The 17,727-nt window shown below is 40.7% G+C and overlaps 1 protein-coding gene across 4 annotated transcripts in view; it reads left to right on the top strand.

Moving 5' to 3' along the window:
- The window catches only part of Pkib (cAMP-dependent protein kinase inhibitor beta), a 99,881-nt gene extending 82,915 nt beyond the window's left edge, over window positions 1–16,966 (top strand). For all 4 annotated transcript variants that reach the window (XM_031346586.1, XM_031346587.1, XM_031346585.1 and 1 more), the window contains 2 exons: window positions 3,404–3,580; window positions 14,405–16,966. In XM_031346586.1, coding sequence (XP_031202446.1) covers window positions 3,404–3,580; window positions 14,405–14,472 — 245 coding nt within the window. In that variant the 3' untranslated portion in view covers window positions 14,473–16,966. The remainder of the gene's footprint in view (window positions 1–3,403; window positions 3,581–14,404) is intronic.
- Window positions 16,967–17,727: the final 761 nt, after the last annotated feature.

The following is a 17,727-nucleotide window of genomic DNA, read 5'->3' as shown; positions in this document are numbered from 1 at the left end:
GACTGAGAACCAACTCTGCTTTCAAGATGGTATCACCCACTTCTTCACAAGCTATAGATAAGAAACCGTAACTAAATCAATTCCTCATGGGTAAGGGTTCTTACAAACTACCAAATACTTAAGATAATATCTGTGTCTGTCTCATACTCTCTCTCTTACACACACACACACACACACACACACACACTCAAAGTGCAAGGCAGAGGGAGAATTTTAAGTAAGGAAAATTCCCTGTTCAAAGTCAATGAAGAACAGTGTCTAAAGGAGGCCTATGTACAGCTAGCTGCATATATCACCAGGATTTTATAATTCTTCTTAACAATCCATGCCAATTTGATTTTGCTGTTAACTGGACTATATGCTTCTATACAATGTTAGATTAGTGGTTATGCAACTTTAAGTCAGTCATGGAATCTCTCATTCTCAATGACTACGTCTATAAAATCTATATCATACCTCATTACCTTATAGAATTATAGTGAAGTTTGATGAGGTGATAGGCACAAAATATCTACAGGTATTATTGAAGAGATGCTGGTGTCTCTGTTAGGAAGTTCAAGAGAACTCTAACAAGAAGTTCCTTCCCTTGAGAATGAGGCTACATAGGAGGAAGGTCAGATAAGCTGTAGGGAGAGGTAACCAATGATACAAATAATCACTTGTCAGTTTTTCTTACAGGAACAGAGAGATGTTTACCCGTTATCTGTCTAGATGATGCTGTGAATCAGACAGGGTGATTGTCATAGCTGATTTGTAGAAGTGAAACTGTGACTTATAAACTTGAATGAATTGCCCACTTTTACCTTGTAACTCTGTAATCAAGTGGATTCTTTTGAACTAATTAATAGTCCAGTGTTCATTACACGTCTCTGAGCCACCAATGCCCAGACACAAACAGCTGAAAGTCTAATTCCAGATTGTGTCTGCAAACCACATATGATGCTCACAAAAGGAGACTAGCTAGCACAGTAAGAGAAGGCCTCTTTCAGGGCACTTTCAGATTACCACAAAGCTCCTGAGAACACATAGGACACCGCATGAAATCTTAACATGCAATGGACAAGAGCTGTGTTCCTAATTCCAGATGGACCATGTGTGCATGCTCTCATTTTGTTATTAGCACTTGCTTTTTTTTTTTTTTTAAGATTTATTTTATTTATTTTATGTGTATGAGTACACTGTAGCTGTATAGATGGCCATGTGTGTGGTTGCTGGGAACTGAAGTCAGGACCTCTGTTGGCCCTGCTCACTCTGGCCCTGCTCTCTCCAGCCTAATTCACTGTAGCTGTCTTCAGATACACCAGAAAAGGGTGTCAGATCTCATTACAGGTGGTTGTGAGCCACCATGTGGCTGCTGGGATCCGAACTCAGAACCGTCAGATCAGTCAGTCAGTGCTCTTACCCACTGAGTCATCTCACCAACCCTATTAGCACTTTCTTAATGGAAGTCAATTGTCTAGGAAAAGCTATCCTTCAACTACTAAGGATAAGAAGGCTGGCTTGGTTTCCTCAGGTCAGAGTTTGCTATGTCATAAACACCAAAGAGGATTGAATCCATCCTTTGGCGGACACTGGGCACGTTTTGTGTTCAGAGGTAATTTGTCAGAAAGTATAAACCTGTGCTTTCCCTCAGTACAAAAACCCTGCAGGGAGTCCTTTTTACCACCAAAGGCCAGGCAGACTTCCCTGGTCTGGGATTGAACACAGGGGCATGTCTGAAGGCCATGCAGAACTGGCCTCATCCTTTGCCTGAGCATCCATGGGAGAGCTAGTCCTGGAGACATGGGAGCATGAGAAATGTCCCTGCCCCTCACAGCTACCCTAGGGAGAGTAGGCCTTGTTCCACACCTGACCTGCCCAGTAGACTTGACCCTGGTGATGGGGCTTCCAGTGAGCTGGCCTCAAGGGTGTGAATGTAGGAGAGTTGGCCCCAAGGGTGTGAGGGTGGGAGAGCTGGACCAGTAACTTCTCTGCCTTGCGGCAGTGTGAGCTAGAGAGAGATACTCTCCCCAACCCTCAGTCTTTGCCACTCATGGCTAGTAGCTAGTCAGGAGAGAAGAAAAGCAGAGTGGGCCCTGCCCATCACCTGCTGCAGCACTTTCGGAGAGCAGACTCTGCGCCTCGCCAGGGCAGCACAGTAGAACTGGTGCTGGACATCTGGACTGTAGGTGATCAGGACAAGGGGGTGAAGACGGGAGAGCTGGTCTGGTCCTGCCTCTTGTCTGCGTGTGGTAGATGAGTGAGGGAAAGATGCCCTCCTCTCTTCCTTTGTCCCTCACCACCTATGACAGGTTGTTGCAGGGAACATTTGCCAGCAAAGTAGTATGGGCAAATGAGTATACTGTGGGACACACTAGAGCCTTCCACAACAAGATGGCTTTCCCTCTTTTGGAGGGGGAGATTGCCAGGGTGGAGGGTGGGTATGAGGGGAGGGACAGATGAGTGGGATTGGGGTGCATGATGTGAAATTCATAAGGAACCAATAAAAAGTAAAAAAAAAAAACAACCCTGAATATATATACACATATACAGAATGATATATATATATATATATATGAGAGGGAGAATGAGAGAGAGAGGCCTTGTTAGGACCTGACACATGCTACTTCCTCAGCAAATTCATCAAATGTCTTCTGCCACAGCTTCTGAGTTACAGCTTAAAAATCAATTCTTAGGAAAACTTAGAAAAAAAATTACATTTGAAAGACAGTCAGTTTAGACTTTTCAGACTATATAATAACTGCTGCCTCCTATACAATGAATGGTTTCTGAAGAGTTGTCAGAGAAGGATCATTACCAGGATTACTAGAGTGATTCCCAGGTGCTAACAATGATTGTGACCACTCAAAGGCAAGCAAAACTCTGCCTGGCATAAACCTGAGCATACTGCAGCCTATCCGAATCGGCACAAATGACGTCACAACTGTGGAGGGAAAAGCCTCAGATGTCAAATAGAATTTATTTCTAAAGAGTAACGAAACGTGCTTTGTTCATTCCCCACAATTACAGTGATTTGGTTTCAGCTCAAATAAGTACCACAAACAAATGCTCTGGGAGTGGCCACTCCAGTCTGTCTTCATTGGTTGCCAAGCCCCGGGCTGGCTGATTCTTCCACAGAAAAAGCAGAACAAAAAACGTCCAGGCCTACTACACCCTCAAGCGTTCAAGTGTTGCTTTGGGATCCGGGGTTATTTATAGCAATCTGGTTCACAGAAGTACTTCCTGCCCTATTCAGCAAATGCTCACGTGGGCATCCTAGAGCCAAGGCGCAGACACTGCTACTGTGCCACCCGAGATCAGTTCGTCAAGCTCTGTAGCGGGTTTTTGATGTAGCCATTGTTCTCTGAGGTGACCCTTTACTTCTGAACAGGCTCATTTTTAAATCTGTACGTTCTATCTATAGATTCTGTGATGAGGACAGATTCATCAGAGATGACTGATGTGGAATCTGTGATCACTAGCTTCGCTTCTTCAGCAAGGGCAGGCCGCCGCAATGCCTTACCGGACATCCAAAGTTCACTGGCTACAGGTGGATCCTCTGATCTTCCACTGAAGCTGGAGGCGTTGGCCATGAAGGAAGGTAAAACTCCTAATCCTTGGAAATAAAAACCCTCGCATTGTCTCTCTTTTTTAATCTTTTTCTCTGGAGCAGCCTTTTAACTAGTTATAACTGATCTCTTTTCTTGAGCAAAAGCTCTCAGGTTTAAATGGAATTATATGCCTTTCTGAAACTACAGCCTCACGAATTTTCATCGTGATGTCCTAAGGGTGAACATAAAAACTAGTGTTCTGTCTATTGGATATGCATAATCACATGATAGGATTCTAGGCTCAATCTCCAGTACAAAATTAATTAGGTAGTCATGAATATTAATCATTGCACTGGATCTGAGTACCGTGGTTCATAACTAGTTCATTATCTGTCTTACTCTGCCACTTAGAGTTTGAGAACCTAATACAGAAGCTTGTGACTTCTGTATCTTCTAACAGTACAAGGGGTAATGGGAGATGATCCCAGGCACAAGGTATCTTTTCTTATTTCTATCATTTCTGTGTTACCTACCATTCAATTTTACAACTGCTAAATGGTAGGAACTCCAGTGGTGGATAGGGCAGATGTAAACTACATCTGTCACATTTTATAGACCAACAAAAGCGCTAGATTTTTAATGAATGAATAAATAGTCTAACAATGACGTGCTTTATCAGAAAACTGGAGTGAGTGCTTTGTAGAAGAGTTCCTCAGTGACTATATTACAATAGAAATCAGAGCAGCCATCACTGAAATCAGAATAATTCATGAGGCTGAGGCAGGAAGATTTCTCAAATCTTTTTTTTCTTTTTCTTTCTTTTTTTATTAGATATTTTATTTACATTTCAAATGCTATCCCCTTTCCTTGTTTCTCCCCCTATCCCTTCTCCCCTTCCCCTGCTTAACAACATACCCACTCCTGCTTCCTGGCCCTGGCATTCCCCTACACTGGGGCATAGAGCCTTCACAGGACCAAGGGCCTCTCCTCCCATTGATGACCTACTTGGCCATCCTCTACTATATACATGCTGCTGGAGCCATTGGTTCCACCATGTGTACTCTTTGGTTGGTGGTTTAGTCCCTGGAAGCTCTGGGAGACAGAGGGGAGGAAGTACTAGTTAGTCCATATTGTTGTTCCTCCTATGTGGCTGCAAACCCCTTCAGGTTCTTGGGTCCTTTCTCTAGTTCCTCCATTGGGGATCCTGTGCTCAGTCCAATGGTTGGCTGAGAGCACCTACTTCTTTATTTGTCAGGCACTGGCAGAGCCTCTCAGGAGACAGCTATATCAGGCTCCTGTCAGCCAGCACTTGTTGGCATCCACAGTAGTGTCTGGATTTGATGATTGAATATGGGAAGGATGCCCAGGTAGGGCAGTATCTAGATGGTCATTCCTTCAGTCTCTGCTCCACACTTTGTCTCTGTTAGCCCATGGGTATTTTGTTCCCCCTTTTAAGAAGGACTGAAGTATCCACAATTTGGTCTTTCTTCTTCTTGAGCTTCATGTGGTCTATGAATTGTATTGTGGATATTCAGAGCTTCTGGGCTAATATCTACTTATCAGTGAGTGCATACCATGTGTGTTCTTTTGTATTGGGTTACCTTACTCAGGATGATATTCTCCAGATCCATCCATTTCCCTAAGAATTTCATAAATTCATTGTTTTTAATAGCTGAGTAGTACTCCATGGTGTAGATGTACCACAATTTCTGTATCCATTCCTCTGTTGAGGGACAACTGGATTCTTTCCAGCTTCTGCCTATTATAAATAAGGCTGCTATGAACATAGTGGAGCATGTGTCCTTATTACATGTTGGAACATCTTCTGAGTATATGCCCAAGAGTGATATTGCTGGGTTCTATGTCCAATTTTCTGAGGAACCACCAAACTGATTTCCAGAGTGGTTGTGCCAGCTTGCAATCCCACCAGAAATGAAGGAGTGTTCCTCTTTCTCCACATTCTTGCCAGCATCTGCTGTCACCTGAGTTTTTGATCTTAGCCATTCTGACTGCTGTGAGGTGGAATCTTATGGTTGTTTTTCTTTGCATTTCCCTGATGACTAAAGATGTTGAACATTTCTTTAGGTGCTTCTTAGTCATTTGGTATTCCTTGCATTTGGAGCATAGACGTTCAGAACTGAGAGTTCTTCTTGGTAGACTTTTCTTTTGATGAGTATGAAGTGTCCTTCCTTATCTTTTTTGATGACTTTTGGTTGAAAGTGGATTTTATCCAATATTAGAATGGCTACTCCCGCTTGTTTCCTGGGACCATTTGCTTGGTAAATTGTTTTCTAGCCCTTTACTCTGTGGTAGTGTTTATCTTTGACACCGAGGTGTGTTTACTGTATGCAGCAAGAGGCAAGAGGATTTCTATTAGATTGTTGCTATCCTGGACTACACAGTATAATGTATTTTTTATTCTCCTGTATAATTGTCATCTGGGAGGCTAGTCCTGGAAGCTTTTAGCCTCCATACAATCTTATCTAGACCTAGAATGTTTTCAGCCTCTGAGACTTACTGCTGCATAAGCTCAGCCTTTCTAGTTCTTTTTGAGCTCTGGCTGGTTCAACTCATCTGTTCTGGCTCCAACTCCTCTCCCAACCTGGCTTCTCTCAGTTTCTCCAGAACTGCTGTTTGACTTCAAACTAACACTAGCAATCTTTTTTACTCTTCTCTCATTCTCTGGCTCATTCTGTCTTTACCTGTCTCTACCTTGTTCTCTCTTCAATTTGCCTCTGAAAGATTCTCCCTGTGAAAATGGACTTTCTCCCTCTCTGTGCTGCTCTAGTCTCCCTCTCAGCTCTACTATACAGCTCTCCAGGAACTCAACTCTATCCTGTACTGTGCTTCCTTCCTCCTCTCCCTAAAGTAGCTTCTGTTTCCTCTCTCTTCTCGTGGGAGTTGGACATATCCTATTCTGTCAAATCTTTCACTTTGCCATTCAATTAGACATCACTTTCAAACATGGGTACTTTCTTTACAAGTAACTTTCCCTTCATTGTTTGGGACTAAAGGGGTTTGCTAAGGGCATGGGATTAAAGGTGTGGCTAAGGACTGAGCCCTACTCTAATTTGAAACAGGTTCAAATATCCTATAACAACAGTAGGTTACAGAACAGCCTGTGCTAGCTACAATGTAGTATTTTCTCAAACAAAACCAGTATAATGACAACATCAGTTTATACACCAAGGCAGATGGGAAATTTCTCTACCTAATTTTATTAGGTAGAGCTTTGGAAGGTTAGTGCCCACTGAGGGAGAATTGGTTGCCTACAGAGAGGAATTCCCACTTAGTTTTCCCAGTCCCTAGTGGTCAGCCCTGAACACACACATACACACACACACAGACACACACACAAAGCCAAAGAGATTCCGTAGATTATACATACAAGTGTGCATATATATGATTGCATGTAAATATGTTTGTGTGTGTGTATATACATGTGACACTAAATTTAAAAAAAGGTTATGAATTTGTGTGGGGAAGGAAGGAGCTTGGAGAAAGTAGTGATGTATAGATGCAGTGTGCATGCGCATGAACGAAGTTCTCAGATGCTTTGCACATGAACGAAGTTCTCACATACAGTATGCATAGATGAAGTTCTCAGAGTCAGTGTGCATGAATGAAGTTCTCAAAAAAAAACCACACAATTTTTAAAATACTTAAAAATAAATAAAAATTCAATGAGTCCTCTGTGCATACCATAAAAACCCAGCTGTAAAGAGATGGGTTAGTGGAGGAGACAGAGTAAGGAATGCAGACTAAACTGCTGATGTGGTCTAGAAATGAAAACTGGCTACTGCTGGTGGAGGGTGAGTGAGAGAACAAGTTCTTCAAGATAACTTTGGGCACAGATGCAAGGGCCAGATCTTGTGAAACTTTAGAAATGCGGGTGGGGGAAGGATTTTCATTTCCAATGAGACAATGTCTAGCAATGTGTTGGTATCTGGTGTATGTTTAAAGTTTTTTTTCTTTAAATATGAAATGGAAAATGGGTGGTAGGGAAGCATTAATGTTAGATTATGGATGTAGAACTTGCATTAGAAAAATCTTTTAAGGCCAAATTAAGCTTTTGGATTCACAAGGAAACATGTAATCCCATCCTACTCAGAGGTGTACAGTTACAGAAAGTCAGCAGACAGCTGGGGAAACCCACACTCTTCTTACCTGGGACCCTTCATGAGGGTGGTAAGGCAGACCTGGGGTCAGTTCTGTGTGTCTCCCCTTCACCAGGGGACTACAGTGAGACAAGGTCAATGGAACCACAGAGGCTCTGTGTGTCACATGAGCTACTATAGTGGTGGAACAAGTCTTTATCCACTGCCCCTTGTTTCCCTGCAAGAGACATGCTCAGTCAGCAGAATCATGGTTTGAAGGGCAGCCCCGTGTCATGGTTCCCTACAAGGCACTTACTAACTTATCCATTTACTTATTTTTTAATTTTATTAGATATTCTCTTTATTTACATGTCATATGATTTCTCCTTTCCCAGTTTCCCCTCCAAAAAACAAACAAACAAACAAACAAAAACAACAAGAACAAACCCCTGTTGCCTCTCCCCTCCCCCTGCTTGCCACCCCACCCTCTCCCACTTATTGGCCCTGGCATTCCCCTACACTGGGCACAGAACCTTCACAGGGCCAAGGGCCTCCCCTCCCATTGATGCTCGACTTTGCAATCCTCTACTATACACATGCTGCCAGAACAACCAGTCCCACCATGTGCAGTCCTTGGTTGGTGGTTGAGTCCCTGGGAGCTCTGAGGGTGCTAGTTAGTTCATATTGTTGTTCGTCCTAAGGGGCTGCAAACCCTTCAGCTCCCCATTTACTTATTTTAATATATCTTTTTCTGAATCTGTGAATTGAGCTTTGGGTATCACGTATGCTAGGCAAGTGCTTTTCTACCGAGCTGCATCCCGTGCCTATTCTCCCTTCCAGTTTTTCTCAGTACAGATGTGTTTTCTTAAAGGTATCCTATATGTCATAAAATTAGATCTAGATTAGTATTGCATCTTAATTAACCCCAGACAAACATCTCCTTAAAGAAAGAGGAAAACAAAACTTGACTAACCATGGCAAGTGAAATATGATGGCTTCAAATGGGCAGGAAGAACAGAGAAAGGCGGGTGGGTGAGGGCAGTATCTAGTAGGCCGAGTCAGAAGGATTTGCTAATGAATTTGTATGTTCTAGAGATGAAGAAGGAAAATGGGTGATAACCCCCAGAATAACTGAGTTCAATGTAATAGCATCTACAGAGAGAGATTAGTTGAAGCGAGGGCAATTTTGAGAGTTAAAGGAATAAAGATTTTTTTCTTTCATATCTCATTAGAGATCTCTATTACATGTATACACTTTAAGTAGTTGAACATGTCATTTCAAAATATATTTTATGATATAAACGAGAAAGCATTTTCTTATAGATTAAATGTCTCGTTTTTCTTTCCTTCTTTTTTTCTTGGAGCCTAGAACATAGGGGCTGGCACTTGCTAGGCAAGTCTTTACCACTGAGTTAAATCTCCAACCCCTGAACCAGTCCCATATCTGGTAAACCACATGAGCAGATTGTCTTCAGTATGGATGGAAAGACTGACTGTAAGAAGGAGAAGGAGCCCTGAAAGGCCACTGTAGTATTGCAAAAGTTACTCATAGTTAAGCCTTAACAGGTTATGTGACAAGAAAAAAAAAAAGGACATGACAGTGTCTAGCTCTAAGACCATTAAACTTAGCACCAGCTTTCTCAACATATCATCATGGAGAGTCTGCTGAATTTAATGTATTTCATATAAATGTATATATATGTATATGTGTATATATATGTGGGGGGTGTTTTATATATATATATATACACATATACATAATAAAGAAGATATTCTAAAGTTTGAGAATTTTATACATGCATATAATATATTTTGATTAAATATATCCATATTCCTTCCCCTTCAACTCTTCCTCTATCTCCCCACACTTCTTTCTCACAATTTCATGTGCTCTTAAAAAGCAAAGACAGAAACTAAATCAAAAATTCACTGAGTCCTCCTAATGCTACCTTTATGTGCATTGGTGAAGTATGTCTGCTGGTGTATAGGACACATCCCTGAGAAAAACTGACTCTCTCTGTCCCAGCAGCGATCCATCGCCAACAGCTTCTCAGATGGGGTGGACACCATTCATAGACTCACCAGTAGTTCTCAATAGGTGCTATTCTGTTTGTCTCTTCTGTTAGAAGTTTCTAGTTGGATTTTGAGAAGGATAATTAAGAAGCCTTCATACTACTCTCTCATTGGACCAACCATGACTAAAAATATAATTTGCAGAATAATTTGCTGCTTTCACTTACAGAAGAAGTCAATATTGTCTAGCATGAAATCATAACCAATTCTAATAGCTTTTCCCAGAAGGCTGTTTGGTGTTGTAGTTGGCTCAGAACCAGTGATGACAAAATGATTGTGGGACTAACTTAGTGCCTTGTTTTTCATAATGCTATACAACATCACGAATACTCTTTTCCTCCAAACATACTTTCTGAAGTTCTTTCCATGAACATTCATGAAATGCCTACCATGTTCATTCAAAAATGAAACTGGCTGTGACCATGACCCATATGCTTTCACGGCCCAAGTCTTCTTATAACTGATATTACATCTCTGATTTTGTTTCATAGAAAAGTACCTTGAGAATGTGTTGCTTTTTTGACTACTAACTTTCGTTTCTCCATTCTTCCTCTAGCCCTAGTAAGATGGCATCCTATCACACATATGTTTGGGCCATTGTCTTTGCTATAGTTGTTGGTCAGCTCTTAGCCCCTTTCTAGCAAATCTTTCAGAGCATTTAGCACGACTGGTTATTACTTCTTCCCCTAAACAGTCTTCTTCCCTATGTTCCCTGGACATGTTCTTTGCTCTCATGGTTTTCTTTTTTCCTCACTGAGTTTTTCACTTTGGGTTTCTTTCTGCTCATCTCCTTAATAACTTAATAGAATGCACAGTCTCTGGACAACTTGGTCAATGCTTCTTTACTTCTAATACTAACTGATCTCCTTGGATAGTTTCTATCTTAATGAAACAGAGATTTATGAGTTATTGAGTGACTCGTATGAGTTACCGTTTTCATTGCAATGTCCAACAAACTGACAAATCATAGTAAGAAAAGAATGTTTTTGTTGAAAATAGATTTTTTCTCGTATATCTTCATTACACTTTCCTCTCTCTACTTCTCCGAGTTCCTCTCCACCCCATGCCCCATCTGAATCCACTCTTTTTGTCTTTCATTAGAAAACAAACAGGCTTCTAAGTTATAATAATAAATAAGATAAAACCAAAACTATTATATTAGAATAGGACAAAATAAGGAAATGGGAAAAGAGCCCAGTAAAAGGGCTGTCATAAGAAACAGACAAAGAAGCATAAAGCCACTCATTCATGCCCTTGGGAATCTCATAAAAAAAAACCATTAAACTGGAAACCATTATATATATGCAGAGGACCTGTAGGGTAAAAAGAGAGCAGAAAAAATATATATGTATAAAATAGATGTTTAAAAATAAGATTAAAAAAAGGCCTGACATAATATTGTGGGACAAGGAATCTCCAAAGATATCTTTGAGTTCATTTCTTATTGGGCATCCCCTGCTGGGCATGTAGCTTACCACTGAGAACTTTGTTTCACCAGGTGAGACTCCCTTGGAGTGGCTAAGTGCTTCTGGCCTAAGGGTAGGAGCATGAGTCTAGTTCTCCCTACAGCTCTAGGACCCAATTGAGTGCAGACCTATGTAGACCCTGTGCATGCTACCTCAGTCTCTGTGAGCTCATCTATGCAGCATCCATTCTGGTGATCAGAGGGTCTTGGTGGTGGTGGTGGTGGTGGTGGTAGTAGTGGTGGTGGTGGTGGTGGTGGTGGTGTGTGTGTGTGTGTGTGTGTGTGTGTGTGTGTGTGTGTATCCTATATTCCCTCTGGCTCTAACATTCTTTCTGTCTCCTCTTATGCAGAGTTCCTAGATCTTGAGGGGAAAGATTTGATGAAGGCATCCCATTTAGGGCTGAGTGTTCCAAGGTTTCTCACTTGTTGCATGTCTAGCTGTGGGTCACTGAATTTATTCCCATCTGCTACAGGAGGAAGCTTCTCTGATAATGACTGAGCCAGGGACTGAGCTATGAGTATATCAAAATGCCATTAGGAGTCATTTTATGCTACATTTTTTAAGAAAGGTAGTATTTGGTTTTATGCGATGTCCCTGGGCTATCTAGTCTCAGTTTCCAGGTCACCAAGGCATTCATGTCATACAGTGGGCCCACAGTAAATCAGATATCAGTTGGTTACTTCTAGGGTTTTTCCCCCAAGTCTGTAGCTCAAAACTCTTCCTCCTCAAAGCTGCTTGTAAAGTCCTGTGAAGCACATAACCAGGTTTATCACAGCAGCTCTGCTCTTCGTAGCAATATTCTGAAGTTTCTTGTTGATACGACCAAATATCTTAGCCAATCAAATTTAGGAGGAAGGATACACTTTGGCTCACTGTTCAAAAGGATGTACAGTTGAACATAGCATGAAGACAGGAAGGGTGATGAGGCGCATGTTCTTGTTTTCTTTGCAGTCAGGAGTCAGAGAGAGATGAATGTGGGTACTCAGCTGACTTCTCCACTTCACTTTTTTAATTCTGTCTGGGGATCCTATGAAGGGATGCTGTCCATCTTCAGGATAACTCTCATTGAGTTCAGCCTCTCTGGAGCTGCTCTCACATATATGTTCAGAGGTGTATCTCCTGGGTAATTCTAGATCCACCTAAGTTGGTAGGGAAGTTTAGCTGTCATTAATTAATGACATGGATGTCAGGCTGGAGGTCCCTGAAATTTGCTCTCCTATAATGAACTACCTGGATAATATCAAATGTAGTGGGCATACAAGCAATCTTTGAATTTTCCTTCTAAACCCCATTCTTCAGCATTTTCCCAATCTCTGTGAGTAGCTATTTCCCAGATCCAGTTTTTGAAACCAGAGATGTTGGCTTATCCCTGTTTTTGTCTGATTTTGCAATTCTGCCTCTTGTCCTTTAAATGGAAACTCTTAGCTATCCTTTCAGAACTGGCCCATACATCTGCCATTTTTCTACCCATTACTCATGGTCCTGGCACGCTATCTTATGCTTTTTCTTTTCTTTCTGTTGTCCCTCTCACATATTGCTGCCTTGGACTTTACTGTTGTCTTATTAACATTCTTTTCTCCATGTGGTACAAACTGTACAGTACCCTCCCTTTGCAGATTTTTACTAAAATCCTTCCTTTTCAGATGCTATTTCTAGCCAACTCTGTATCAGTTTGTGAAGTTGAGGCTTGAAGACAGTTTACCATTCCTATTTTCTTCTCCTGATTTAATAATCTCAAAACCCCCCTTCATCTCTTAAAAGTGATACATTCTACAAATTTTGTTTATTGTCAGTTATTTATTGCTAACTGGATGTTACCTGAGAACTGCTTTATGTTGCTTAGCTTAGTAAATTTTTATTTTTAAATGGAGGTCTCACATTGTAATCCGAGCTGGCTTGAAGCTCATTACATAGCCAAGGTTGGTTAACAGATTACTGACAAATGCAAACTCCTAAATATCAGAGATGGCTTTGTTAGGAGAAAGTTTGAGGGCATGGTTGAGACATAAATAATTTAAATGAAGAGAACCAAATATGGAACATTTCAAAGGATGAAAAAGAAAAACAGTCTTGCAACTGAGGTGCATATATTTAATCCCATCATGGGGAAGTCAGAGGCAGATAAATCTCAGTGAGTTTAAGGCTACCCTGATCTACATAGTGAAATCCTGTCTGGGGGTGGGCGGGAAGGAATGTTTAAAGGTGGTCGTGATTTAAAATGAACATGCAAGATAAAGGGGAAGGTTGGTCAAAGAAAAAGTAAGGAATTGTGGCTGGACCTGTCAGCTTTTGATGAATCTGAAACTGACAGGAGTTGAAGCCATGAGGGCCTTAGACTTTGGAAGTAAGAGCATTACTAGGACCAACAGCAAAAGTGTCCGTGGTAATGAACAGGGTTCTGCAGTGCAGTCTGTTTGCTTAACACTCTTCTCTTTCTTTACAGCTTATCAGTACAGTCGCTACATTTTCATCTTCCAATACGTGCCCACAAATTCTGTAACCCACATCTTCCTTTGTTATGGGAGGGGGCAGAAATGATAAGTCTGGGTAACAGGAGAACTGAGGCATTTGTTTGTAGGAAGGTGAAATGGGATTTTTATTTTTCCTGAAGGGGAGAATGTAAGGGTATTTCAAAGAACTAAAGGAAATAAAAAAATATAGAGAAAACAGAGAAAGTATGTCACAGGATAGGGGAATGATTGAGGGCCCATGTAGCCATTTAATGAAGGTTCAAGTTGTGATTTTCCACATGTCATTTAGTCTGATTCTGTCTTAGTTAGCCACCCTGTAGATCAGTGGTTCTTAACCTTCTTTAGAGCTGTGGCCTCTTAGTAGAGGCCTCATGTTGCGGTGACCACCCCAACCATAAAATTATTTTATTGCTACTTTGTGACAGTCATTTTGCTGTTGTTATGAACTGTAAATAGCTGATATGCAGATATCTGATATGCTACTCATAGGTTGAGAAACACTGCTGTTGAATGAGGGTATAATGGTATCTTAAGAGTTGGTCTGGCATGTAGTAACTATAGACCCTGAAGAAAGTTAACTAGAAGGATGATCTAAAGGACCCAAATATTTCCTCTCAATGTGCATTCATATCCATGTTGAGGGCAAAAATATGATCTAGTCATGATGGAAACTGTATGAGGAGGCAAAGTGGAAAACAACTTTCATTCAAAAAATAAAATCTGTTTCAACATTTTGCACATGATTGAGAAATCTTTTATTTTTGCAGATGCAAACATGAAGAATGAAGAGAAAGACCAAGGCCAACAGAAAAAGCCCCTGAATGAAGAAAAATGAAGGCTTTGAATTTATCAAGGGTGTTGATTTTATGTGTATTGAGAGATATAGCAGCTATGCATTCCTGGGGTGTTTGATATGGTGATAACCATGGTAAGCCATGGTAATGTGCGTGTGTGTGTGTGTGTGTGTGTGTGTGTGTGTGTGTGTGTGTGTGTGTGTTTTAGGTAATTTTGTTGTAATGCTCTGTCCTTAAACTGCAGTCATGATATGGAAATAGGTTATTAAAATATCTTACCTTCAAATTGCACCCAAGGAAGGACACGCTGTTTATACCCCAACAAAATCCACTGTCTATCTTGGGATTTACTTCGTCAGGTATATGTTTAATTCTGTCTTAGCAAATTAGAACGTTTTTCTTGGTATGTATAGACCAAAACCTATTAATTTAATACTTTGTAGAATTTGTAGGAAATTATATTTTTTTGGTGAGATAGAATTAGTAGTAAAAAATCACACCTATAAAATATGTTTATTTTTAATTAAAATTGCACCATATTTCCCACAAAATATTAGGTGAGATCTGAAAACATTTAAAAGTTGTAACAACTTAAACATCTCTAGGATGGTTTTGTCTACTGTATTTTGCATCTAGTCTGAATGTACTGTGATTTTTCATATGGACCCACATAATCTAAATTTTGTGACAAACTTGCTTATATAAAACATGTATATTGAATAAATCTCACTATATTCCTTAACTTGGTGTATGTGTGCACCTTGTTTAATGTGGATTGTACAAGATATTGTGCTCTTTTTCTTAGACAGTTTTTTAGTCTCTGGGTTTTTGTGTATGTATGCAAATTGCTGCTAGAGTAGTTTCATCAGAATGCTGATCTTATTTTTTATATTTTTCCTAAAGTATAATATAAGTTAAAAGAGGAAAATACATGCTTTTAGTATATGTTTAAATATGGGCTTTTTTCTTTTTCTTTTTTTATTGAAAATAGATCCTCATCTCATACATTACATCCCAACCACAATTTTCTCTTCATTCCTCCTAGTTCTTCCCCACAGATCCACTCTCATTTTCCCTTCAGAAAAGAGCAGGCCTCCAAGAGGCAACAGGAAACACACAAAAAAGAAGATACAAGGCAAAAGCCCTCAGATCCAATCTGCACAGGGCAACCCAGTAGGATGAAAAGAGTCCCAAGGGTAGGTAGGCAAAATGATCAGAACTCCCATTGTTAGGCGTTCCACAAATAATGTGAAGTTAACAATCATAATATATATGCAGAAGCCCTGCTGCAGACCCATGCAGGCCCCATGCTTGCTCCTTCAGTGAGCCCATGTGAGCCCTGCTTAGCTGATTCTGTAGGCCATGTTCTCCTGGGGTCTTCCATCCCCTCTATCTCCTACAATCTTTCTTCTCATTCTTCCACAGAATAGTTTTCTTTTCAAAAGGAGAACAGAAACACTAACTGAATAAAATTCCACAATAGAAATTCATAACTGATACAAATTTCCTTCTTCATTTTGTCTTCTGAAGTAGGCTGGGTATAAAGTGAGGATACAATTGAAAGAATGAAAGTCTTGTACCTTCCCATCCCCTGCTGCTCGTGTCTATGTGCATAAAGCTTATCTTTGTGACTATGTATACCAGAGGCAGATTTCCAAGAGCTTCATTCCTTTCAGCTCTCAGATATATTTTTTGATAAAATAATCAACACTAGTATGGAGGTGTGCATTAAATTAATATTTGATAAAATACATTAGTCATTAAAGTCTTTTATTTTTATTTTTATGAACATTGTCTAATGGGGCGATGCTGAATGTTCGCCATGACAGAGAGAACAGTTGTTTCCAAGCGGGCTGGGATTACAATTCAGCCTCCTGGAGGACTTTGACACAGTCTGGAGACCCCTGGGGAAAGGAAGTAGGGGCAGAAGTTGCTGCTGGAATGGAGAGGGCAGAGCTGGGCTGCTGCTATCAACAGGTAGTAGCCCCAACGAAGGCCTCCATCGCAGGGTTGTATAGCCTTTGCTGTCAGTATTATTGAAGTGGAGAGACTGGAGAAAGAACGCCCTGGGTTTGACTTTTGTTCCTATGTACTAGCAATGTGATCTTGAGTGAAGAAGATCCTATCTATTAAGTGTCCACCTTATCCTCCGTGGAACGGAACTGATAGCAATCTTCATTTTATAGTGAGTGTGATGGTTTATTTTGATCAGCAACTTGACACACCTTGGATCACCTGGGGGAGGAGGAGTCTCTATGAGGAATTTTCTAGATTGGCTTACCTCTGAGAGATCGTCTTGATTACATTAATCGATATGTATGTTGTGGGTGGTACTATTCTTTATGTTTGGGCTCCTACATTTCATAAGAGTGGAAAACATAGGAAGAGTATCTGTAAGGCATACCTGTACTGATTTCCTCTCTGCTCTCTGGACTGTGGATGGGATGGGTAAGCTGCCTTGAGCTCCTGGTACTGTGCCTTCTTCCTCTCAGAGATGGACTGTAACCTGGACTTGTTACATACAATAAACCCTGTCTCTCCCAAATTGCCTTAGTCAAGCTATTTTTATCGCCGGCATCAATAAACTAAGGCAGTGGGGTTAGCCAGTAATGATACTGTAAAGCACTTGAATAATACTTGGGAGAAATGTTTTGATAAATATTAGCTATTATCATCGACACACTTTACTCCATTGCACTTGGTCTCATTTGTTGGTCAGGAAGTGGGTGGGAAGCTAAATTGGTTAGTTGACTCTAATTTTACAAATGTCCCTAATTCATAGTGTTGGGAGAATAGATTCTATTGGAAATGGACAGTTGGAAGTATTTACCACGTCTGTCAAAATTCAGACATGTTAATAAATGTCTGACAGGTGATGAGGGTAAATATATCTTGTATTTGACTGAGATAACAGTCATCTTCTTGGCTTGCTACCTCTGGCTGCTAACCAGGGCCTACCAGTGATGTAGTTCATTCTATGAGAGCAAACTCCAGGGACCTCTAACCTGACATCCATGTCATTAATGACAGTTAATCTTCACTATCAACTTAGGTGGATCTAGAATTACCCAGGAGATACACCTTTGAACATATATGTGAGAGCAGCTCCAGAGAGGCTGAACTCAATGAGACTTATCCTGAAGATGGGTAACACCCCATCTTCACAGGATCCCAGACTGAATAAAAAAGCCAACTGGAAAAAGCCAGCTGAGCACCAACATTCATTTTTCCCTGATTCATGACTGCAAAGACAATGGGAACAGGCACTGCTTTTTAACATTCTAGAGCTTTTTTTT

This window comes from Mastomys coucha, unplaced genomic scaffold, assembly GCF_008632895.1.
Source record: "Mastomys coucha isolate ucsf_1 unplaced genomic scaffold, UCSF_Mcou_1 pScaffold3, whole genome shotgun sequence".
In the NCBI taxonomy this organism is placed as follows: Eukaryota; Metazoa; Chordata; class Mammalia; order Rodentia; family Muridae; genus Mastomys; species Mastomys coucha.
Note: the sequence above shows the minus strand (reverse complement) of the source record. Positions and strands in the feature narration are given on the sequence as shown.